Below are 26009 nucleotides of genomic sequence, written 5' to 3'. Positions count from 1 at the left end.
CTTTCAGACTCATCTGTTTGGATGGCTGACAGCGTCTCCCTCATGTTTTTCTTCACCTTCTCTCCTAGGTTGTGAAATTGCTGTCCTTTCATGTCCCTCTTCATTCACAGAAACAGAAAGAAGTTACGTGAAGCAAGGTCAGGTGAGTAAGTTTATGGGGCAAGAGAGACATGCTTTCTACCCCCCCCCCCAAACTGGCACACTGAGATGGCTATGTGAGCAGGTGCATTGTTGTGGTGGGAAAAAACAGCCCCCATCTGCCACAATCAGGCTTTTTTGTCATACACTATTATCTTTTCAGAAACTCTAAATAGAAAGCTTGATTAACAGTCTGACTTGGTGGAACGAACGCCAAATGCACTATGAGTCGACATTTTCATCCATTCAGGAAGTTGATGGACAACCAGAATGAGGGTTGTCATCTGTCAACATTTCACCTGTTTTGAAACGAGAGCGCAACTTGAATTTTTCCTATAGTGTTGTCTCTGTAAGCTGTGGTCACCATCACAACAGTTTCTGTGGCACTTTTCCTGAGCAGGAAACAAGATTTCACAGCCACACACTGCTCTCTTAAATCAGCCATCACCAAAAAAAAAAAAAAATGAGGTTTGAGCAAAACTGCTTTTATGAAAAAATTCACTGTGACCCAAGGGTACTTTCCCTGGTGATGCCACTAGGTGCACTAACTCAGAGTGGGTTGCTGGATGCTGGCCTAGAGTGGAAAATGTGCACTATGAATGCTCCACCCAGTGGGGCTTTTTTTTTTCCTTTTTTGGGGGGTGATGTGGGGTGTGGTACCCTCTCCTATGTAAAAAGCATAGTGATTGTGGTCCATGTGTCAGTGCATCTATTTATCTTGCAGACTGTTGTCATCCTTCAGTGGACCTTGAGGGCCATGCAATCAGAAAGGGTCCTTCCTGATTTTTCCCTGTATCATCCCTGGGGCATTTGGAGCAGTGTGTGCCGGTGTTGTAGCAGTGGGAGGGACAGGAATAGCCAGACACCCAGTGACAGAAGATGGAGTTCAGAGTAGACATGAAGGGAGAGGCTCCAAGAAGTGAGGATTGGTTAACCCCTTGTGGTATAATTGCTCTTTCTGCCCACGTTTCCTTCTATATCAAGAGATATAGAATCATGTAATTGGAATGGCATAGCATAATCCTGTTTAAAGATGCAAAGGGAGATGAATAGATCTCCCATCATATTTTTGATTATCTCAATAACTTTCTTGAATCTCACTGTGTTAGACTTTCGGAAATGGGTATAACCTGTCCACTTGCTTTCATGTCCCTTCAGGGTGGTAGATAAGGGCTAGTCCCAGAGGGCTCAGGGGTGTCCTGGGATGAAGGTGTGTGCCCAACAGTGCAAAGTCAGGTCAGGGAGGTGAAGTTTGAATGGCCTTAGAAGGGAAGGTAGCTGCCCCTGTGAGCTGGAGGTGCCACCTCTTTTTTGGAAGCTAAAGAATCGCTCTAGCACCTCCTGTGGTGGAGCGGCTCCATGGTATCCCCCTGGTCAAGTGAAAGAGCAGTACCAACAAGTAAGGGAAAACCTTCTCTGGGTGGATGGCAACTTGGTTTATCTGGAATGCCAATCCCGCCAGCCAGCAATCCACAGAAGACCGCTGAGATGGATTCTGAGGCCAGGTGTCAGCGACAGTGTCGTGCTGTCTTGGCGGCATCTGGAGTACAGCCCGTTACAGAGGTCTCAGCTCTGATGAAATCGGAAGTTTCCTCAATGGCTGTGACCTCCTTCTTGCCTATCTAAAGGGACACAGTGGGGGAAAGAGCCAGCTTGCTTCTCCCTGTGTCTGGATCCTGCGTGTGACTCATCAACTCCCCTTCTTCGGACTTGAGCCAGTGGTCAGCTGCTGATCCTAGCAGTCACCAGCAGCCTGCCATCTGACACGCTGACCTTGGATTCCTTGGTCTGTGCAACTGCAGACCTGACCCGTTGACCTTCGATTCATTGGTCTGGGCAGCTGCAGACCTGACACGCTGACCTTGGATTCTTCCTACTCTGCAGCCAGCAGCCTGTGGTCTTGGGGCTTCATCTTCCTGCTCCCTGATTTGTCAGTCTTCCCAGCCACAAGAGTCGGGAGAAGCTTGATGTCTGATCCACAGACTTAATACTGGACTGGGCTTAACCACTTTCAAAAATGTGTGAACCATTCCGTTGTTATAAATTGAGATAGATACCTCAATATTTTTGCTTCTTTAGAGAACCTCACCTAACTCAACTGGAGTGGGGGTGGGGAGCTGTCCCAATTTGGAAACCTAAGCACCATGTTCCTGAGCATGTGCCTGGTGGGTACCTAGTGAATTTCACAATCTGGTCTTGGTTTATTTAGGATCCGAAGGACTCCTGACCTGCCCCCAAGAAAATAAAAAACAATGAAATTTTTATTTCTCACACACCTTCTTTGCTCCTACAGGATGACCTCGGGCCAGTCTCTTCGCAATCTTAGACCTGAACTTCCTCACCTTTATATGATAAGGGCAATTTCAACTCCATCCTCACCTGCATGCTGTGGGCTCAGGTGAGGCCATACATGGGAACTGGACTTGACCAACAGGCCAAGAACTAGGAACGTGGCTGGGAGAGGTTGGTTGGTCCCCTGGAGAGTTATCCTACCTGCCTTTCCACTGCAGGAGACTCAGTTCAGACCCCAGCTGTCATGACTAAGGATGATTCTAAACATCCCAGGCTACTTAGGGAACCAGTTCTCAGCTGCATTTAAAATGACCTCAGCATGATGTGGGGGTACGGCCTGGGAGCAATGGAAGAAAGAGAGTTTTCAGTGGAGAGAGCGTATTAGGCAGGGTTGACTAGAGAAACAAATCCAGGGACACTCAGATATGTGTAAGAGAGAGCTTTATATCAAGAAAACATCCCAGCCCAGTCCAACTCAAGTTCATAAGTCTGATACTTGTCGATCAGCCCTTTAGACTCACGCAGCCACATGCAATGATGCAGAATGCAGGATCACCGGTCAGTGGGTGCAAAGTCCCGTGGATCCAATGGCGGTGGCTCTGGCAGCTCTCGGAGTGACTCCCTAGCAGGTAGGTGAAGGCAGAGAGAAGGCTGGGGGTAGCTTCCCAGGACCCTCCTTATGAGAGGGTCACACCCACAGGAGCCACCATCTGGTTCTGACCTGATTGACAGGCTAGACCCCCACCCCTGCACGTTTATATCTTCGAGTTGACACGAAATTATGTAACTACCACCGAGAGCAAGTCTAATCCCTACTTCCAAGCTCCTCAGCTTCCCTCCCCACCCCTACCCCTTATACCAAGCTGCTACCCACTTGGGAAGCCAGCAGCTGCATCTCTAGTTGTCGGCCAGAAGGGGTCGTTGCAGAGCGAGCCGCGCTCAGACACTCGGCCAAGTGCAAACACAAACATCCAAATATACTCATAGCCGGTGTGTAGACCCCTCTGGACTCAGTGACACGAGGCAATGCTCCGCTTTGTTCTCTTCGCTTCCCCGCCCCGCCCCGCCCCGCCCCTTTCTTCCCCTTTCCGCTCCCTTTCAAGGAAGCTCTGAGGTTCGTACTGGGGCGCCCTTCCTTGGGCCCCATTGTTACCAGCCAGAAGCAAGGACTTGGGCGGCGGGGGCTGGACCTTGTACCTGGTGTGGTGGTCCTGTGAGACTCCAGGCTTCCTTGCAGAAGTGCGCTGCCCTGGGTTGGCAGAGTGAGTGGTGGAGGGGGAGCGCTGCTTCGATGTAAGAAAGGGCTCAGAGAAGAGATGGGCTGAAGGGTGGCCTCAGATCTTGAGGCGACAAAAGTTCTACCCCGGGACCCTCTCCCCCCTTCCCCTGTCCCCCAGCCCTCCCCAACCCAGTGTCTGGGTTTCTTTGTGATTGGCCGGGATTAGGAACGAACTGGGAAGGGCGGGGGAATGGATGGGAAAAGGTCGACTGAAAAGTAACTAGCACCTGGTCATTCTTAAATCCCGCCCCCGGCCCCCACCCCCAGGATACCCCAGCAGCAGCAGCTACCAAAATGAACCCCTTGCCCCAAACGAGGGATGATCAGGAAAGTGGCCGCGGTCGAATTTCCTCCTGGGGTCGCAATGAGGGAGAGGGGAGGGCTGTAGGTGCTGGGGAGGTGGCGCGGGGGCACTGCCTTTCTGGGGCCAGTGTGCCTTCGGCAGCCAGGACCTAGGGCAGGCTAGCTGCGCCCCACAATAGAGAGGGTGATCCCTGCGACCGCCGCCGCAGGGACCCACGCAAGGCCGCGCCCCTCTGCGGGCGGGGCGCTTGGCAGATGGCGAAAAGGCTGGACGCAGCAGATTGTCCGTCAAACGGCACTTCTTTGGTCGCGGTGGTGTTCCGAGCGAGCGCAGACTGGAGAACCCCTCCGCCCGGCAGGACAGATTTTCCCAGAAGTGAAGGGGGGAGGTGGGTTGCTCTGGGCGGACGGGTTACTTGTTTGACACACGCCCCCACCCTACCTCCCTCCCTAGGAAACCGGCCACCGTGCTTGCAAAGAGGCTGTGGCGGGGTGAGGGGTAGGTGGCCGGTTAATGGCGCGCCAGGAGCGAGCGTGGGAGGCCGGCGGTGGTGGGAGGATGGCCGGCTGGGACACAGGGTGGCCTCTGGGTTGTCTCAGGGGTCAGCTCAGCTCCTGAGAGGCCACGGGCAGGGTGACTGACGCCCGCCCCACCCTTCGCCGCCTAAGACCTTCGGGCTTTTGTTATGCAGATGGCGGCAGGAGGCTGAGGACGGGAGGAGGAGGAGGAAGAGGAGGAGGAGGAGACTGGGAGGAGGAGGAGACTCAGAGGGAGGAGAGGCCAGCGCAGCTCGCCCGACCAGCCTCTTCTTCCAACGTCACATTGTGCCAGAGACAAAACCCGGGCGCGGCGCGCCGCGCCGGAGACACGCGCGCGCACACACCGACCACCCGGTCGCCTCTACCCTCCCGAGCAAGCGGAGACAGCCAGCCCCACCGTGCCCGCCTGGGGCGCAGCCAGCGCCGGCCCGGAGGACCAAGCCAGCCAGCAGGCTGACGGGCGAGCCTTCCTCGTCCGTTGCCTGCCCAGGCGGAAGCGCCCCCATCCCCCGCCCCGAACCCCATCTCTCCTACCCAACTCCACCCCACCCCACCCCATTGGACTTCGCACGGACTGAGCCCTGAGCCGGGTGCACCCACCCCCCGGTGGGAAATCTACGTTTCAGCACTTCGGACAGCGCCCGGCCCTAGGGTTGACTATGGCGAGCGTTCAGCAGGGCGAGAAGCAGCTCTTTGAGAAGTTCTGGCGAGGAACCTTCAAAGCCGTGGCCACCCCGCGTCCCGAGAGCATCATTGTCGCCAGCATCACAGCCCGCAAGCCGCTGCCAAGGTAATGACCTTCTTCCTTAGAGGGGCCACCCTGCCCTCCCTTCCTGGTTACCCCAGAGCCCTGCGGAGTGGGGCTGGGCATCTTTTCCAGCCCTGCTAGGAGCCTCTCCCTGGATCTAGGGGACTCATTGCCCCTGGGAGGTAGACGCTGGTCAGACGGGTGGGGGGGGGGTGCTCTTAGGAAGGAGGGAGACTGAGCAGCCAGGCAGCTTTTATCCTGCAGGTCTGCCGCCTTAGGGGAGTCGGTTCAGGTGGGGTACGGCTCTGAGAAACTTTTCTCAGTCCTGGAGGGTGCGGGAAAGGAATGGTGGGCTGGGGGCGCCTGGGGACTGTCTGGATGTGTGTGGAAGCAAGCCTCTCAGGCACGCATTAGGACTAGCAGCTCGCTTGCTCCTATACTCAGCCAAGAAGCCAGCGAACTCGAACGTTTTGACAAAAGCCAATATGCTGCTCTCTCAGATACACCCGAAACAGCCGCCTCCTCCTCCTCCTCTGTGCACAACCGTGCTGGCTCAATCCCACCCGCACCCCCCCACACACACACACCCAAAGACTTGGGGCTCAGAAAGTCAGGGAGGAGTCACTGCCAAGCCGGAGAGGTGACAATGGGTCTCTAGAGAGTTTGCTTTGGTTTTTTTTTCCGAGAAGGTCAGCTTGCTTGGAACTCCAGGATGAAACAGAAACAAAAACAAATGCTCAGTTGTTGAGAGCGGGCGACTAGGGGGAAAAATGGCTCTGGCTTGAGAAGACGAGGTGCTGGTGGAAAGGAAGGGGTGGGAGAGCATTGGGAGATGCAGCAAACCCAATGCTCCCAAACCATTCCATTTCCCCGTGGAGAGGGGTTTTGCGAGTGGGGAGGCTGACAACTGGCCTTTGACCGAGCTTGGATGAGGGGTTCCGAAAGGGGAAGAGAAGTGGGCCAGGGGTTCGGGTAGGGGTGACTTTGGGGATTTATGACTCCTGGCAGCTGCCTGAGGGAGCCGATTGACATGCCGTCTGGGAATTGCTTGGCGTGCTTGCTCTGGTGCCAGTGTCTGTGGACTGGGCATCAGGCGTGGGGTGGCGGATCGTGCAGGAGTTGGGGTGAAGGGAACTTTTCCTTTCACTGTGGTAGACCTGGCTCGTACAGGTTTGTAGCACAGAAACCAGCGTGTGTGTGTGTGTGTGTGTGTGTGTGTGTTTGTGTGTGTGGGGTGCGCCTCAGGTCGGGGAATGGACAGGCAGGAATTGGGGTGGGCCATCAGGGTCTGCCGCTGGGAGGGAGTGGACACAGCTGACAAGCTGGGGACAGAGAACAATGCCCTGGAGTGGACTGAGAAGCTGGCGTTTCTGGGCTCCGAAGGAGGTTCTTTGTGCAGAGTTTTGATGTGCTGGTGCTCCACCTTGGGGGAACCTGGGCTGTTGGCAAGTCAGGTGCTGCGTTGACCGAGAAGAACGCCCTGCAGAAAGGGCTGGAGATCACCGAGCTGGAAATTGGCAGGGTGGGCTGGACCCCAGTCTGCTGTCCAGTTCAGGGTGGCTGGGAGAAGTCAGATGGCAACTGGTGCCCGTGTGCTGAGTGGTGCCCTTGTTTTCAACCCCTTTGCCCATCAGTTACCATGCTGCCTTTCGCTTGGCCAGATGAGGTGCCTACAAGGTCTCCCAGCCCTGGTGCCACCCGTAGCCATGTGAAAATCCCAGTGGTTTCCACCGGAGACTCTCAATATCTACTTCTCTCCTCCCTCCCTACCACCTCATGCTCAGGGTGTTTTACTATCCTGCGTGTCCGTCCTTTCTGGAAGCCACCCCATCAGCCCCTGGCTAATGTCATGCTGAATGAAGGACTCTCTGCAGGACTTTGCTGGCAGATGTGGCTTCTCTCTAGAAGAGATGCGAGTTTCGGAGCTTTGGCTGCTGGTTCGGGGAAGAGAGTGAGCAGGGGCGTTGGTAGCAAAGACTTCGGAAAAGGCCAGGCTGGCGTTGTGTTAAGCAGACCGGCTGCGTGATCTGAATCAGCGTCATTCTCTCTCCAGAGCCTGCCACATGCACTGCTCGCCAATTCCCAGCTCCCTTCTCACTTCCCACTGGCTGACTGACTTGGGGGAAACACCGTATTTCCAAAGGGAAGGGGACGGAAACTGGCGAGGAACCACCTGGGTTCCATTTGCGTCCTGGGACCTGCTCTTTGTCAGGCATGTTGCTCTGTGAGCAAGCCCAACTCCCGGCCAGCGCATCGGCCTCGGGAACTGTCTGAGGGGAGATGGCAGAGAGACGCTGAGCCACCAGCCAACCCTGCTGCTGGTGACCCATTTAATGTGTGTTTCTAAAGGAGGGCCACCCCCTAAATGAACTTCTCCAGGACATGTTAAGTCTGTCTCTGAAGATCATTCAGTACCAAAGCGGGAGGGTGCGTTTCATGCTTTAATTTCATAGAACTATGCATGCCATAGTTGAAGCCAAACCCCTCTCCGTCCCTCTCTCCACACACCCCCCACTCCCACGGCATAGCGGATGAGGCAATAATTTGACAATGTATCAGATTGCGAGCAGATGCTTGGCTCAAATGTCATAAAGGTACAACAAGCAAGAGGCAGCCTATCCTATTGGCTAAGAGCTGGGACTGGAGCAGCTGACCCACCCGGAGGCTTGTCCAGGCTGGGCCGTTTGCTAGCAGAGCGACTTGCGCAAGCCGGCGCCTGTTAACTAACCAGCAGATGGGAATTATGCTAGCCGCAGCCACCTCAACCTCCAGTGGGTTGTAAGGACTAAGTTAGGCAAAACATTCCCACAGTGTGTGGCGTAGCCACTGTTTCGTGTGCGTTGGGTCGGGTGCAGACCGCTCAGCGCTCACGGTGGCCGAGAGGAAATCAACAATTCCACCCAGGACAGCGTTCTCTGGGCCATGTCAACCCTGGCACAGCCCTGCCAGTGGGAGCTGCAGGCTCCCGACTCCTGGCAAGAGGACTGACTGCATGGGGGAACGGACACACCAGCGGTGGTGGCACCCGGGAGGCAGGGTGGTTACACAGGCAAGCAGGGTAGCTGCTTTCTGTTCGGGACTGGGGACTCGTGGGGAGTCAGGACTCCCAGTTGCTGGCTGAACATTCCCTTGGGGTTTTCACTGGGGTGACCAGGTCCTCAATGATCAGTCTCGGTCCCCGAGCCATCGAGCCTACAGTGACTCTGTGCATCTTGGATAACCCCAGCGCAGGTCTGAGAGTGGGAGGTGGCTGCCCTGGGTACTCATCCCAGGATGGAAGCCCAAAAGGACCATCAGCTAACTGGAAACATAGGCTCACCATAGTCAAACCTCTCTGCCACTGGATGCCACAGACCCCCAAAGTTGTAGAGATAACCCCAAAACGCACGCACGCACACACACACACACACACACACACACACACACACGCATTTTATTGGTTTTTTTTTAAGCCCCACCAAAAGACTGGTTGTTTTGCCTGGCGTTCTCCTGGCCTTTGTTTGTGTTTTTTTTTTTAATTGCTTGATCTGGAAAAGTTGGTACCTACCAAGGCTCAGCTTCTGAGTGGAAGCCAACCTTTGAAGCCATCTCCATCCACAGTGAGCCTCTCTTCTCCTAGGAGTAGCTGGGAGACTTAATGAAGGTGTGGAACTCGCTTGAAATCGGCCTATCAATCGTTTGTGGATGCACAAGTATTCGTAAAGGGATGGAAACCTAGCATTCCTCTGTCCGACCCCTTTGGCAGGCCGTTCATTTTCTTTGAGATGCCTTTCCTATGCAGAATAGTCCTGAAACAGGCTCCAGTCCAGTCCCCGTCCAAAGGATCATAAATTCCCAAGGTTTGAGACTTTACTGCATCCAGGGAAAGGGAGCCAAATTGCAAGTCAAGACAAATCTCTCTGAGCCATTTCATTCAAGAGACCCCCTTGGAACCAAAAGATCAGTTAGCACATTTATGTGCCAGCTTCATCCTTGGAAAGGGACAGGAATGGAATGACGAGGGGCTGTGGGGACTGTCCCCTGACAGACCGAGGTGAAGAGCCCATGGACCCAGGGGCTTGGAAAAAGGGGCTGCCCTGCAGATGAAGGAGGGGTATTGATGAAGCCTCTCCTTGGGTATATGGGGCTTGTTGAATGGGACACAAGGGTCGGAGTTAGGGAAGCAGGGTGCACCGTTTCTAATACTGGGCAGGATTCACGTCACTGGGTCAGGGAGTGGTAGAGAGTCAGTGGCTACTGGGCGCATCGCTTTAAAGGAGGACGCCTGGTCCACAGGCAGGTGCAGTCTCTTCCTCCCGGCTCTGCCCCAGGGCCTCTGATCAATGCCAGCCCAGAGAGACACACTCTGCACACAGATCTGACGCCTGCTCCCCAGATGCGGATGTCCCTCTGGTGGGAGAGGGGCAAAGGGATGGACTCAGGAGCACTTGGGAGTGAGTGCCTTTGAGATTCTGAGTCCCTGGTCATGACTCCAGCTCATGAGAAGGGAGTGGGGGTGGAGGATTCCTAAAATCTCACCCTGAAATGAGAAAAGAAGCCCGAGCTGTGTTCCTTCTGCTCAGAGAGGGTCCCAGGTGTACCGCGGCAACGTGACAATTTTAAAATCCCCTTTTCCTGAGCGTCTGCGTTGACCTGGCTGAGAGGTGGAACAATGGGCAGTCCCGTAACAAAACCAGAATCTGTGTATCCCCAGTTACTAAGACTCTCTGATATGATGGAGGAGGTCATAAAATGAGCGTGGGCTCTCACGTCAGATCCGCCCCCTTCAGATCCATTCTGACTCACCCTGACCCTACTGGACAGAGTAGAACAGCCCCATTGGGTTTCCAAGGCTGTACTTGTCTGGAAACAGAGTGCCAAACCTTTGTCCCGGCTGCTGGGTTAGAACCTTGGGTCTTTCTGTTAGCAGCTAAGCACTGTAGCCAGAACACCATTAAGACTCCATGAAGTCAGGTCAGATTCAGTCTGCACTGGTCCCTGCTTGGCTGTGGGACCCAGGTATCTAGCTCTTCGTGCCGCTGACCTAAGCCTCCTGGTCTCATGGGGCTGTGGTGAGGATGAATTGAGATGATTATATAGCAGGCAGTGCCTGATACCCGACGCTCAGCCAGAATCCCCAAACCAAACCAGCCCCCTGCCCTCCAGTCAGTTCTAACAGGCGGCTGTCCTCATAGGCTGCCCCTACAAGCTAGAACTGCCCGGTGGCATCCTCTTGGCTGTAATCTTCATGGAAGCAGGACTCTGGGGCCTTTTTCCCTGCAGTGGCACTGGATGGGTTTCAACAGCAGCCGTTTTCTTAGTAGCTGAGCATACACTGTACCACCCAGAGATGGGACCCTCTGTAGGTAAGTGGGGGCTCTCGTTCTGACAGCATGGGCTGCCTCATGAGATTCAGAGAAGGGGTGCCCCATCAATGGAGCTTTGGGGGCCTGGGGTTCTCGGTCTTCCGCTCGACTCTTCTGGTGCTCTGTGTGCGCTCTTGTTGATTAAGTGTCATTTAATCATGGTCATCTCCATATCACACCAAGGTTGCTGTCATGACCGTTTTAGAGCATGCGATGTCATGAGACTCAGTGACACTAACTGGACTCATGATATTGTACCATCATCCCGACCCTCTCTTCCCAAAGATTCCCATCACAGAGATCCGGGCCCAGTAAGCAATAGGCCCCTCTCCAGTCCTTGGTCACCTCCAATCTAAGTCTCTGGGAGTGAGCCTATGTCATGTATTTCCTGCACGGAGGATCCCATTTCACTCCACACAGTGTTTCCCAGGCTCATCCATGTGGGACACACATTAGAATGCCATTCCTTTGCATGGCTGAGCCATAGTCCGCCGCATGCCTCTGTCATGTTTTGTTTGCTCTGTTTCCTGTCGATGGACACTTAGGTTGGTTTCCCTGTGCAGTCATTCTTTAAGGAGATTTTAGCATTCTCTAAAGGGCCACTGAGTCAAGTCACTTCTAACTCCTTGCCGGCCCACCGCAGCCGAGCGAAATGCTGCCGGTCCCGTGCCATCCTCACGGGCATCGTTGTGTGAACCTCCTGCCGCAGCTACGGGGCTCGTTCCTCCGCTGCACCAGCATGATGTGCATCTCCAGGGACCGGTTCCTCCACGGGGAGAGGTTTTAGACCCGACGACGTACCCCCACACCAAAGAGATTTTTAAAATATCTTCCTTTTGCCAATGTTTACTGGCTCAGTGGCTTGGGGCCTGAGCATCTTCACCTTGGTTTCCTCATCCCGAAAATGGGGCTCGTGTCCGCAGCCACCTGCCAGAGCCGCCATGAGAATGGAGCGAGCGCGTTTAGGAAAAGTGCTGCTTGGCACACCGCGGGGAGTCCATCATCGTGAACTCTTACTATTAATAATAAATTACAGTTTTTATCTTGACTATGCGCCAGGCCCGTCGGGGAGGAAAAGATGAATGAATTGTACTCTCGCTTTTACGTTCCGCCCAGGGTGATGGTGAGGGAAGAACCTAACACCTGTGGGAGTGATGACATGCTAGGACATGCGACAGCAAACCTGAACATCTGTGTAGCATGCTACTGTATACTCTTAACACCCGTGTGCATGAGGCCATGCAGTAACATGCTATAGCATGTTCTGACTCCCATGTAACATGCTACGGCATGCTCTAACACCCATGTGAGTGATGAGACACTGTAGCATGCTACAGCAAACCCTAATACCCAGGTAACATGCTATAGCATGCCCTAACACCCATGTGGATGAGGACATGCTCTCAAACGCTCCAGCATGCTCTACATACTGTACCAGAGTTGAGATCCCAAAGGAGGAGGGGTATAGAGAAACACAGGGATTCCCCTCCCTGCTCACCTCCTAAAACAGGGAGGCTTCAGTCATGTGATCCGTAAAATGGGGATAGTTTCACCCCACCCCAACCCCCACCCCCCATGCAAAGAATCAACAGAACGAGTAAGGCCTTTGTCCCCAGAAGGGTCTCAAGAAAAACCTTGTCTTTTCTAAAGGCGAAAAAGCAAGCTTAGTGGGGGCCTTTCCCATCCGGGGACCCCACAGTGCTATTGATGGGACGGGGGCATGGACAGGAACTCCCTGGCATCAGTTTAGGAAACAGACCCTGGGAGGGGCAGTCAGTTCCCAAGCTTTCTGATCTCCCGACTGATGTGACGTGGCATTGATGCCAGCTCCTCGTCTGATCCCGGTGGGCTTGAACTGCCGACCTGGCAGCTAGCAACCCAGCACCTGGCCCCTTCTGCCTCTGGGTCTACTTCCTTCCTTCCTTCCTTCCTTGTCCGGCTATGGCAAATCTGAAGTCCATACTGCACTTCTCGAGCAAACACCGGGGACGGAGAGAGCAGGGGGACGTCCGCGAGGCTGGAAGAGGAGCCTGGAGGTCGACGGCTTTACCACACGGAGCTGACAAGGGCGTGCCAGGCTGTGACCGCCCTGGTGCGCATTCCTTCCTTCTGTGCATCCGTGTGTGGACCGTCCTCCTCTGTGCAGGCAGCAGCCCCGGTGGTCCAGGGAGCAAGGGGACTTGACGCAGAGCCCAAAGGTCGTAGATCTGAACACAGCAGATGCACTCCTGGTAACAAAAGTGGGGGAGTCAGCTTCCGTAAAGAAGTGTGGCTGGGACACCCCACGGGGCCAGGCCATCCTGCGAGGTCCTGCAGAGGTGCCCAGCATCGGCAGTTCCCCAGGGCAGAGGGGTGGCTACAGAAAATATCATGAATAAAACGTGTGGTACTGGGGAGAGCTTTCAAGAGAAATCAAGCAGGGGGGTGAGGGTGAGGGGAGGGCCTGCCTTCTCAGACGGAGCCTGTATCAGGGGAGGGGGCCGTGAGGGTGACGAAGGTAAGAGCCTTCCAGGCCGAGGGAACAATTGCTTGTCTTATTTGAGGCTAGGGTGGCCGGAGGAGGGAAAGAGAGGGGCCAAGCGACTGTGATGGCCCCAAGGTGAAGGCAGGAGACCGCCTGCGTTAGCAGGGCATCCAAGGGTGGCACCAAGGGTTACCCCGCTCAGCTGCTAACCACCGGGCCGGAGGTCTGACTCTATCTCCGGGTGCCTCCGAAGAAAGGCCTGGCCACTGCTTCTCCCAAATAGCCAGTATAAATAGTGTGGAACCCAGCTCTGCTCTGATGCACGGGGATAGACCTGGCTGGATGGCAACTGGACTTGGTAGACCCTTGGCCCCTAGACTGGGAGCAGGGGCTGCTCCTGGGGTTGGTCCTTGCCTGCAAGCTGGGTCCCAGGTCTGCTCCTCCCCGCCTGCCTCTCCCCGCCAGCCAGCTCTGATTCCACCAGCAATGACTTTGAATGGCAGTGTCGGAAGCTTGCCTGCCCCCCCATCCCACCCCTCTCCGTGTGTTAGGGACAAGCATGAAATTTACAATCTCTCTGATTGTGATCAATCAGATTAGGAAATTGAAAAAGACACTGTTTAGACTTCCAAATAGCAGTGGCCAATCTTGTTTCCACGGCAGCGGGGGTTTGGTCTCTCCCTCTCTCATATCCATGCACCACGAGTCTGTCCCCGGCAGCCCCGCCCCCGCCTCAAGGGGTACCCTTGAAGCTCCAGTCTGCCCATACGCTGTCCCCCTACCCCGCTGTTTAGAGATTTTGTCGAGGGAGCTCCCATATGCCACCGCCTGTGTGCGGAGCCATGAAATAAAATACTGAATTAAGATGTCATAGCGACAAAGCTAAAACAAACACAGGAACAATACCGAACCCTAAAACAGTTATTAAGCAATTCACTTCTGCATGGGTCTATTCAAAACAAATATTAAGATCCCTCCGGACGCACACGTTCCTAGTCAGGAGAACCCACCCCCACCCTGCCTCCGTTGCCGGATTCCCAGGGCTCACCTCCTGGTGACAGCTCCGCCGAGCAGAATCCCCCTCAGATCTCAGTGCCCTGGGCTTCATGAAAAGTTACATGGGTGAGCTGGAATTTTACAAGACAGTGACCCTCCCGCTGAGATACAAGTGCCAATCTGGGCCTGAAGTGTGCGTTCATGGGTGTGTGTGTGTGTGTGTGTGTGTGTGTGTGTGTGTGTTCCTTCAGGGGAACTTCTGTCATCCTATGCCCGGCCCTGTGTTGAGCCCAGTATGTCTGCTATCTGATTCCATCCACAAGAACTCCACCGTGGGCCATTATTGGCTGTGACTCATGGGGACCACATGGTGGACAGAACAAAACACAGCCCTGCCTGCCTCGCTGTCCCGAGGCCGACCGTCAGCGTGTTCTGGTCCACTATTGGGGACATAGTGTCTTTGGTGGGCCAGCCCAGCCTGGGAAGCCTATTGCCACACTTCCTGGCCTGCTGAGTCTGGAAACACCACCAGCCGACACTCGCCCTGTGTTTGACCTATCCGTGGCATAACTTTCAAGATCACAGTGACCTGCCGCCCGGCACAGCAGACAGACAGGCAGTCACTCGGGTATTTTCCAGTCAAGGAAACGGAGGCTCAGAGAGGGGACAGTGACCCGTGTTAAAAAGCACATGACCGGCAAGGGTCGGAAACAGGGTCCGTACCAAGCGCTCTTGACGGCTAGATTTACAGGGCGCCGATCCCATTAGACTCTGCAGACGAGGAAGGCAAGGCCTGGGAGCTGAGGTCAGTCTTGCCCAAGGTCACACTGCGAATGATGACCTCGGCTCTGTGGCGTTCACACCCGCTCCCTCTCCTTGCTGCACTTGCTCACGCACACCCGCTCCCTCTCCTTGCTGCACTTGCTCACGCTCAGGGTGGTTTGGAGGGGAGGGGAGGGGAGGGGAGGGGAGGGGAGGGGAGGGGAGGGGAGGGGAGGGGAGGGGAGGGGAGGGGAGGGGAGGGGAGGGGAGGGGAGGGGAGGGGAGGGGAGGGGAGGGGAGGGGAGGGGAGGGGAGGGGAGGGGAGGGGAGGGGAGAGTGTGTGTCCCGCTCCTCTTGTTTTATGGAGGCGGGCCACACAGGTGTAACATCCACCTGGCACGGGGTCCTGAATTGGAGCATGCCTAGTTAAGGTCTTTATGGGTGGCTAATGATTGCCTGCTTCTCCTTCCCCAACCCCCTGTGCAGGCATGGGAGGGACAACACCCCTGTCCCTGTCTGGCTACCTAACCTGGGCACAGGGCAGGGGCACTCCCTACTATTGGAGGCAAGTGAGGTGCCAGCAGGGTGGGCTCCCTAAGCAAGGACCGGGCTGCCCTCAGTTAAGTCTTGAGATGCCAGGTGAAGCGGGTCTATCTCCTGATCACCCTGGGCAGGCCTGCGAGCCAGAGCTCAAGCAGGAGGCCCGCCTCCCGCTCCCGGGAAGCTGTGTCTGCCTGTGTGTGTGCTGCCGGCAGAGCACGGGGAGGCCGCAGGAGTCTGGCTGGCCTGCTGCGGACGCTGTGGAGCTCCGGGGTCGGACAGTGCCAGCGTCACCCTGCCCGCAGCATGGGGATGCCCTGGTAGGAGGGAAGGCAGCACGGAGGGGCCTCGGGAGCCCAGACCCTCTCCGCCACGTTTCTCCAGCTGTGTCCAGCCCGTGTTATGTTTGAAGGTAGGTTCCTCTTATGTGTGGAGTTGGCGTGTTGCATTGCTAAAGCGTTTTCGGTTGATGGAATTGCCATGAGATGGTTGGGGATGGGGGGGTGCAGTGCGTGGCTTCACGTGGCCCCCTTGGTATGGTCTTTGTAAAGGCCACTGAATGACGTGGGAGACCGTGAGAGTGTGAGGTGGCCCACCCAGGAGACGGAATAGCGTGTTCATACTGTGAATGAGGCACACAACACCCGGGTGGGGGGTGAGGCTCTGAAAATAGGGTGTGTAGAGCCGTAAGAAGGGGATTGGCCAGTTTTACCATCCTGCTGGGCTACAAGTGAACCATCCCAGAGGCAGGCTGGTGTGGCGCGGGGTTCTCATGACCACCAGGAGTGGCACACACCCTGGAGAATCCAGGGTAGCTGTGTTGGGAGTCTTCTCAACCTAGGAGGCAGAGAGCTGGGACACCTCGCTGAGGTGCAGTGACAGGAAGACAGCAGCAGGGGGCGGTGCGGTGAGCTTCCCTACCCACCAATCATGAGCGTTGAGTGCCTTTGGGTGGCATGTTTCCTGGCGGAGTGAGGTATCACGTTGTCCGGGGAGCTAGGTGTGCTGACCCACAGTGCAGAGCGGAGCGACTTCACACCAAGGCTGCTTGGTGGAGTAGGGCGCCTCTGGGCACTTACTGGCAGTGCTAACAGCTGAGTAATACCTTCCTGAGAAGGGTGGAGGTGGAGAGAGGTCATGGGCTGAGAGGCTGGGGAACAGGGAGAGAGGAGTGCATGTGGGCATGGCCGAGAAGAAACAGTCCTAACCGAAGGGCAGCACCCTGAATTACAACCTGTTACTTCCCAATTTAGCCCCCTAATCATGAGCCTGGACTGCGGGTTCTGAGAGGCTACTGCAGGTCCTTGTGGGACACAGCTGAGAAGGAGAAGAGAGCCCTGGGAGGGACAGTGGGTGTCCGCCTGAGTTACAAGGTTGGAGGTTGGAGGCATGTATGACCTCTGCTTCATAGGAAGCAGTCCTGGGCTGCTGGTCCGGACTCTTCTTCCCCTGCGGAAGTTAGAGGAGGCCCCATGCTCCCCCCCATGCCTTTTTCACTTCATCTGTCTCCCAGGTGAGAAAACTAAGGCAAATTGAGTCATCATCATACCAGGATGGGGCCAGGCACCGTGTGTTGTATTTACTTGCTCACTCCAGCCCCCGATTGCCCTAAGAGGCAAGAAACATTCTTATCGCCACTCTGCAGCCGAGGGAGGGAGGCTCAGAGGGGTCAGAACGCGCCCAGCTGCAAGTCCGCATGATGCCAGAGCCCCTTGCTTGCAACCTGCCCGCAGCCCTGCCCCCATGCCTGTCCGCACGCTGGCTTTCTCCGTAAGAGCTGACGCGTTGGCAGCGTTTCGAGTTTCTCAGCTACTCCATCGGCACCTGTGCGTCTCCAGGGCTGGCCGCAGGCCCTGCGTTCTCCTTGAGTCCTTTGGAGATGGGCGATGAGACCGGAAGGCCTTTTTTGCTCTGTATTTTGTAGCAAACAGCCGAAAAACCACTGTCCGTCTGAGGGGGTGCCCGAAAGTTCTTGGGAAAATTCCAGTGCCTTTTCATCCCATTATCCCAGAAGCTGTTTTGCAGCCCCCCATCCTGCACACCATCTCCCTGTCCGGAGCCTCCATGTTCTCGTCTGTGACCTGGTGGGGGGTAGGGTGGGGGAGAACACCCTTCCAAGGAGAGCGTTGTCATAGATGCAAGGGAGTCGGTGTGACCCTGAGCCACCTCGCGCCCGATTGAACGGATGCTGTCAGGTTGGTTACAGCGCTCAGCAACCCTGGGTAGAACAGAAGGTAATGCCACCCCAGCCTGTGCCATCCTCACAATCCTGATGCCCTAGCCCACCGTGGTGCCCGTCCATCTGGCCAAGGGCCTGCCTCTCTTTTGCTGACCAGAGACGGGGTGGGGGTGGGGTAGAAAACTACAGGAGACACTCTTACGGCCCCGGTGCAGCCGAGCAGCTCAATCCCGGCGGCTCCCCAGGTGCAGACCTTGAGCGGAGGCTCGCAGATGAGTGGATTCCCGCCCCTGGTGGGTGACCCCGTGTCTGTCGGAAGAGAGCTGTGCGCAGAAAGCTTTCAGTGGCTGAATGATTTTCAGAGGTAGACGGACAGGTGTCCATGAGAAACCACCGAGCCTTGAGTTAGCAGCTGAGCTGTTTAACTGCCCCACCCAGGGTCTCCGTTAAGGACCCTTTCCCAGCAACCGGTGCTGCTCTTGGGGTGAAGAGTTCAATGCTTAACCCACCATGCCACTAGGCGAGGGAAATTAGCCCAAGCTAAGTCCTTCCACCTCCTAGTGACCCCGTAGGACAAAGTAGGACTCGTCCCTGGGGTTTCTGAGCCTCACCTTCCCATGGAGGGCTTGCCGGGCTTGAATCATTGACCTTTCAGTCAATCATCCAGTACTTAACCCACAGCGCTACCTCAGATGGTTCCTAGTCACCATGTCATTGGCCTACTCGTCAGTGGAAGGGAAGTAGCACCAGTGTTTTCTTAACAGCCACGTCTCACCCGCCCCCTGGGTAACCAATCTTGGGGTGGAGCCATGAGCCATGGAATTGACCCCTGTGGTCCTCTGGATTAAGGAGCTTTAGTGGCACAGTGGTTAAGCATCCGCCTGCTAACCAAAAGGTCAGTGGTTCAACTCCAGCTGTCGTACTGCGGGGCAAAGATGAGGCGGGCTGCATTGGTCAAGCTGGCAGCCCTGGAAACCCCGTGGGGAAGCTCCGTGCCCTGTCGGGTCGCTCTGAGCTGCAAACAGCGGCAGGGTCATGGGTGAGGCTTGGGGTCCCGCTCTCCCGTGACGGCCCTGTCTTCCAGCAGGGACTGCATTGTTCCTCTCCGTGTAGGGAAGGACTAGTCTCAACGCTGGCCAGCACTGGGTTAAAACCGTTTCTAGGTACAAGAGGCCGCTCTAGAAAAAAACAGAGGCAAAAAGAAGAGCCCAGAAAATGTATTTACCATCGGAAAATAGATTTTGCGATTACAGCTCGTCAAGCCGTGCACAGCCCTCTCTCCTTGGGCTGTCATTATGCTCCCCCTGAGTTTTCTCCAGACGCAGGGCAGAATGGGGGTGCGTTCCCAGAGCCTGACCTAGAGGACGCTTCGTGCTGCCCAGAGTCGTGGACTCGGGTGGCCAGTGGGGAGGTGGTGCCTACACAGGTCTGGGACTTCTGTCCTCTCCCATCTTTAGTAGGGACCCTGATTTCAGACCCTTAGAGCCTAGCCTAGCACCCCTGCTCTCTTGCCATGAGGGCATGCCTGCCGGAGGTGTAGACGGCTTGGACGCAGAGAATGGGCCGAGTCCACGCCGTCAAGAATGTCACAGCCAGTGCTTTGAACCAGGGAGGGGTGGGCTGGTTGGGGCAGATTTGCTATGCACCCATTTTGTCTTCAGCGATCATGTCCGAAAGCTGAGCAGCATAGAATGCCCGGTTATTAGAACAAAGTGTTCTTGTGTGGAGGGAGTCCATCTGCTACCTTGATACTGAACATATAAATTATACTTGAGTATAAGCTGATCCGAATATCAGCCGAGGCACCTATTTTTACAACAAAAATGTGCTGAAAAACTCAGCTTATACATGAGTATATATGGTACGTACATAGATCTATATCCTCATCTATAAAATATTTATATAGGTACATGCCTGTATTTAGACTTTTATAAATGCCCTTTGCCTCCTAGTTCTTTCCTCTATTTCCTTAGACTTTCCTCTTGTCCCACTATCATATTCAGTCTTCATTTGGATTTCAGTAATTCCTCTCAGCTACATTGACCTTGATCAAGCCCTACCAGGCCTCCTACTCCCTCCTCGCCATCAATTTTAGATCACTTTTTGTCCCCTTGTCCCTGGGTTTGTTAACATCCACTTCCTTCCCCCTACCTCCCCCTCTCCCATGTCCCCTGAAACTATAGGTCCCATTGTTTTCTTCTCTGGATTGTTTATCCTGCCCATCTTATCTAGACAGGCACACAGAGACAATAATAAGCACAGAAACAAGGCAGAGCAAAACAAAAGAAAACCAAAAAACAAACAATGACAACAACAACAAAAGCCTATAAACAGTTCCAGGTCTGTTTGTTGACCTTTAGGAGTGTTTTCCGGTCTAGTCTGATGGGATGCCACACCCTGGCCCCAAAGTCGATTTTTGGTGTTCCTCAGGGACTACATTGCTTTGTTCCCCTTGCAGCTGTTGTTTCCCTTTAGTGGCGGAAACATTTTTCAAACTCATCTGTTTGGATGGCTGATAGCACCTCCCTCGTTTTTTTTTCTTCACCTCTTCTGTGTCGTCAAATCACTGTCCTGTCGTGTCCCTCTGCATTTGTGGAAACAAAAAGATGTCATATGGAGTGAGGTCATGTAAGCCGGGTGCGTGGGGCAAAAGAGGCATGCTGATTTTTGCCCAAAAGTGGTGCTCTGAGATGGCTGTGTGAGCAGGTGCATTGTGGTGGCAAAACCAGTCCCTGTCTGTCACAAATCAGGTCTTTTGTGTTGCACCTTGTATATTGGACAGGGTTCTCTAGAGAGACAAACAAGATTGCTAGTAATTTTATATAAATATATTTATAAAGATAGATATATAATTCAAGAAATAAACCGTTAAAATTCAGATAGATAATACAAGAAATTAACAGTTAAATTATAAAGCAGTGAGACACTAGCAGTCCTTCAAGTTTTGAGAGCTGCCAGTTGCCAGTCCCCTTCTGTAAAGAGAGCTGGGCTATATATACCCAGGCAGCAAACAGCAAGGCAGGTCACCAACTGCCATCAACTGTCAGTCCCCAGCTCCAGAGATGAACATTCCAATCGTGTGGGCTTAAAGGGACCTCAACTTACAGCGACACAGTCCACAGGCTAGGCATCCCACAGGTAGTGTACCCCTTTAAACTGAGGCACAGAACAAGCAAGGCAAGGCTCACCGAGCCATTTATCCCTCTGCCCTTCAGTTAATCCTACTTGTGTTTATCGGCCAGGCTGGCACAATAAACTATAGCACCTTATTATATAGTCTCTTCAGAACCTCTCAAAAGAAAGCTTGATTAACAGTCTGAGCTGGAGGAATGAACTCCAAAGGCACAACGAGTCAACATGTGTGTCATTTGGGAAGTTGACAGACATCCAGAACAAGGTTTGTCATCAATTGACATGTCGTGTTTTTTGCAATGAGAAAACCACTCGTATACTTGAGTTTCCCCCATAGCACTATCCTTATAAGCCGTGTTCAACATCACAACAGTTTCCGCGGCATTTTTCCTGAGCAGGAAACAAAATTCCATAGCCACATTCTGTTCTCTTAAATCGGCCGTCCCCCAAAACGAGGTTCAATTGAAACTGCTTTCACGAAAAATATTCACTGTGACCAGAGAGAACTTTCCCAGGCGATGCCACTGGGTGCACTAACTCAGAGTGAGTTGATGGATGCCCACCTAGTGGGCAAAATGGGTACTACAAATGCTTTACTCCGCCCAGTGCCATTCTGGTTTTTTGGGGGGTACCCTCTCTTATATTCCATTCCTTTGTCTCCCATGGTCACCTAACAAACCCACAAACCACCAACCAAAAACGAGGCCTCCTCCACATGTGGACCTGTTTGTGGCTCAGTGCCATGGTCTGCACTGCTCCCAAGGGACCCTGGCCCTCCACTGCATGAGAGCCTTGCTGCAGGGGCAGTATGGATTTCTTTTCTGTGGGAGAGAGCAGTGCTCTGTCCTTCGTGGACTCCATCTTCAAGTGCCCCCTGCTTCGAAGGTGAAGCTGGTCCCACTTCATACTGACCCACTGTCCACCTGGAAGCAATGCTGCCTGGACCCTGCACCATGCTCACCAGCACTGTTGCAGCCACCAGGCCAGTCCACGCAGAGCAGGTGGATGGAGGGCTCTCTCTAATTAGTATTCCCTGCTCTGTCTCTCCATGGCTGTGTGTGTGTGTGTGTGTGTGTGTGCGCGCGCGCGCACATTCATGCGTATGTGTGAGTCATTCTGAGGCTCATTCCAGCGCCGACAGCTGGCCACACAGTTCTGTTGTACAGGGTGGCTGGGAGCCGGGTGGACTGGCTGGCCTATGGAAACAAGCAGGGCACCAGCAGGTGCAGACTCTGAACCCCTGAGATGCTCTGGTATTTCCACCCCACAGACTGAGATCGTACCATGCCCGAGGGGCCCTGGTGGCCTAGTTGGCTACTGGTGGGGTCGCTCAGCACGAGGTCAGCAGTTTGAAACCGCCAGCTGCTCCCCAGGAGACGGCCGAAACTTTCCACTCCTGTACAGAGTTACAGTCTTGGGAACCTGGGTCGCTCCAAGTCTGCATGGACTCAATGGGAGTGAGGGAGTCCCTTGAGGTCACTCCCAGCCAGTCTGCTCCCTGCCAACACACTTGCTGTTCGTTAGGACACGTGATGTCTAGGCACACAGTCTTCAGCATCCCCCAGCATCGCAGGGAGCCCGACTGCAGCATCTGGTCTTGGCGGCCGGCTGGTCCAGAGAAGGGGCAGGGCATGGAGGGGAGGTCCAGTTGCCTTGGCTTCCTCCCTACTTCCTCCAGTGTGTACAGAGCTTATGGGGGTACAGGCCTCCTTCTGGCAGAGGGCAAGTGAGAGTCCAAATGGGTTCCGACTCCCTGGTGGCACTGCTGCTGTGGAGATGCCCACGGGCGGCAGTGTTCACTTTGAGAAGTTGGTTGTGGGCCTTTCTTCCTGTTGCATCTTTGACTGGGAGTTGGGCTGAAACCCGTTAAGTCGCTGGGCAGCGCATGCAACGGCCTCCACTCCAGTCCGGGGGTGGGTGCATGTGATCGATCTGAGGCACAAGCTCTGTGGAGCCAAGAGGCGGGGGGATTCTGCCAGGGAATCCCCATTGCCACCGTGCCCCCACTCACCGCTTCTGCGACTGCTACTGGTGAACTTGATTTTGACTCCTGGAGGGCCTGGTGTGTGCTGAGTGTAGTCCGGAGGATCTCTCAGGGCTGCGTGACCTTTCAGGCTCATCACCCCCGGAGATCTCTGAATCTCCAGCTTTCATAATAGTCATTGGGCTCGTAGCTATTTATTCCCCCCCCCCAGGGCCCCGCCCTTTATTATACAGGCAAGGAAATGGGCCCACTTGCAGCAGGCACTGGGCCGATCCCACTCGGTGGGCGGGTCAGCTCACAGCAGACCACCAGCCAGCAAGGAGGTTCGGTGACCTCCCCTTGGCTCCTCCAGACTGGGAAGGGGACTCCTTTGCAGAGAACACGCTGTGCTTCCTGCTGAGGAAGAAGTGGGTCTAATTTAAAGGCAGGCGTGGGGACAATTTTGCACACCTTGGGGGGAAAAAAGCCCCCATTTCCACTCACCCACAGACTGTCCCCAGGAGCCATTTTACTCTTTCCCGTGGCAGCTCCCCCTTCTTTCTGGGCCACCAACTGGTTCACCCAGAAACAATGAAACCTGTCCCTAAGCAGCAGCATTGCCCCCAGACTGCCAGGCTCCCCAGAGACCCCCAAACGCAGGCTGCCTCCTGGGAGAGGAGGAGGCTGGGCAGTGGGGAGCTGACCCCCTTCTAGAGCCTCGGCTCAGAGTAGTCGTGCGGTTACCCTTTCCTGTCTAAATGCCGAAGAGGAGGTGCCCAGCACCCTGAGTCTTCTGAGAGGATGAAAGGAAGGAGAAGCCTTTGGGGTGCAGCGGTTACAGCGCTAAGCGGCTAATCAAAAGGCCAGGGGTTCAGTCCACCCACCAGCACTTGCAGGAGGAAGACGGGGTGGGCTGCTTCTGCCAGACCGACGCCTTGGAAACCCTGCTCCGTCCAGTAGGATCACTAGCAGCTGGGATCCGCTGGACAGCAGTGGGTTGGAGTGTTGTTTTATTTGGGGAGGGTGTGTGGCAAAGAGAAGGGAGGTCTGTGTGCGAATCTCCGTCCATCCACTTTGCAGCAAGTTTCTATCTGTAAATTGGGGGCTGCACACAGCTGCCTCATCCAGGGTTGGAGGGGGAATCGTGGGAGATGAAACGTGCTTCCTCCTTGACACGGTGCCGGCTCGACTACAGCACCGGCCGCGCCAGGCACGGGCTTGATGCTGACTGCTGTTGAACTGTGCTGTCGGCTGAGTCTCAGCAGCTGGTGTTCAGGTTTTCCAGTCGTTTGCCTGGTCTCTGTGCTGAGGAGCCTTTGGGTCAAGCAGCAGTCTTGTTCATGGTCTGTACCCCGCAGGGACGCTAAACAGTACTTATCCATCATACGCGAAACACTCAATCCATGCTGGTTTTATCGTCGTAAATGTTTTATTACTCATGGCCCCCCCCCACCCCGTCCTCCAAGTTCCAGGCTGAGAAATGGGGTGGGGGGGCACGGGAAGGGTGAACGGGAGTCTGGAGGTCTGACACTTTTGTCTCTGGCAGTGACCAAGCTGCGTGACCTTGTGCAAGCCCCCGAACTTCCCTGCGTTCAGCCCCCTTTGCCTGCCAGATGGTCCCACGGCCCCTGGCCATCTACTGTCTGAGGGAGTCTCGAGACCCCACTGAGACAATGGATTTGAATGAGCCCTGGAAAGGGGAGGGCACCAGAGGAATTTGGGCAATGATGGTTATGACGCCGGGCCATCCGCGTGCCCGGCCGGGCCATCTGCTCTGGGTGCTTTTGGCTGTCCCTTGGCTGTCAGTCCTGACTACTCAGGCTGACATTCGGATGAGTTTCCAGGGAGGGCTCTGTCCCTTCTCCATCTGCCTCTCGAGTTAACCCTTTGCTTTCTCTTCCGGGACACCAGTCTGACATCTGAACGCAGGGGGGATTTTGGGGGAGAGGTGCCCAGACTCAGAGTGACATGATACCCCTCTCTTCCCACCCTGCCCTGTGTCACACACATACCCAAAATTTTTAAAAGCCACTCTCACTGCCATCGAGTCAATGCTAACTGATAGTGACCCCCTGTGAGGGAGTAGAAAGCCGTCTTTCTCCCGGGGAGCTGCTGGTGGTTTCGAACGGCCAGTCAGGCAGCCCAATGCTAACCACTATACCATGCGGGGACCAGCTTGTAGACAGAGCTCTTAGATGGCGCCCTCAGGAGTCACCTGAAACAAGACCTAGTGAGGAGGTGGGCCCGGGATTCAAACCCAGCTCCCTGCACTCCCAAATGTGCTTTCCAGTTTAGCCAGTGGCATAGGCTCCAGGTTGTTGCTAGAATGCCCCCCCCCCTTCCAGCCTCTCACTATCTTGGGGTGCCAGTTCCTAGGTGAGAGCATCAGGGCCCGGGCTTTTCTCCTGCAGGGGCCTGGACTGTGTCTGGTCATTCACCTTTCTGAGCCAATTTTCTCAGCCATCAAATGGAAGCAGGGCAGTAACCTCTACTGCCTGATGGCAGGAGATGGGAGGTCCAAGGGGCCAGAGCCTCAAGCTAGAGCCAGGGCTGCAGATGAGGGAGGGGGTGAGGCTGAGGCTGGGGTGGGGTGGGGCCTCTGGCTGCTGCTTCTGGGCTGTGTGGCTGGGAGGAGCCTGAGAGGAGGCAGGACCTGCCTGGGACTGGCAGCTGTGGACCTGCTGGCAGATGGTCCCTTAAGTGGGCCACCCCAGGGTCAGCCCAGGGATTTACACATTAACCCTTTGCACCCCCAGCAATCTCTCTGTGGCAGAGCCTCCAAGTCCACACTGGACTAGACCTGGCCTACATCCCCTCTCTGGCTTGACTGAGCACTTTAAGGCCCAGTGTTCCGCATAGCGTCTCAGGTGTGCAGCTTCGATGAACATGAATTCTGTGAACTGTGATATATATGAAAAGAAATCATCATTGCTTAGGATAGCCCCTGCTGATATTCTGGAGTTTAGCTACACAGAGTCACTCACTCTCCCTTCTCTTTCCCTCTCTATCTTTTTTCTGTCTCACGGCCACTGACCACCTGAGATAAAATCAGGCAGGTTGTCTCATTCTGAACTTTAGAGTTTGTGCGTCCATGTGTTTTCCTGCCTCTGAATATCCATCTGCCTCGGCTTGCGTAGTAGTCCATCGCTGGCGCATCTGAGATTCTGTGTCCCAGCGCTCCAGGGATGGTTGACACCCACAGGGACAGACAGGTGCAGGGAGTGAGTGGGTTGCCCAAGGCCACACAGCTTATAGGTTCAGTGCTTGACCTTGCCTCTTGGCCTTGGCGCTTGAATTCAGCTCTCTCCTTTTTAAAAGGCAAAAGGCA

At 54.9% G+C, this 26009-nt stretch overlaps 1 protein-coding gene across 1 annotated transcript in view; it reads left to right on the top strand.

The window, feature by feature from the left end:
• Window positions 1–5211: 5211 nt before the first annotated feature.
• Window positions 5212–26009, top strand: part of SRRM4 (serine/arginine repetitive matrix 4) — a 128961-nt gene continuing 108163 nt past the window's right edge. Inside the window, exon 1 of the mRNA XM_075535101.1 lies at window positions 5212–5342. Coding sequence (XP_075391216.1) covers window positions 5212–5342 — 131 coding nt within the window. The remainder of the gene's footprint in view (window positions 5343–26009) is intronic.

The sequence above is a fragment of the Tenrec ecaudatus genome, chromosome 16 (genome assembly GCF_050624435.1).
Source record: "Tenrec ecaudatus isolate mTenEca1 chromosome 16, mTenEca1.hap1, whole genome shotgun sequence".
Lineage (NCBI taxonomy): Eukaryota > Metazoa > Chordata > Mammalia > Afrosoricida > Tenrecidae > Tenrec > Tenrec ecaudatus.
The sequence above is the reverse complement of the archived record's forward strand: the minus strand, read 5'-3'. Positions and strand labels throughout refer to the sequence as shown.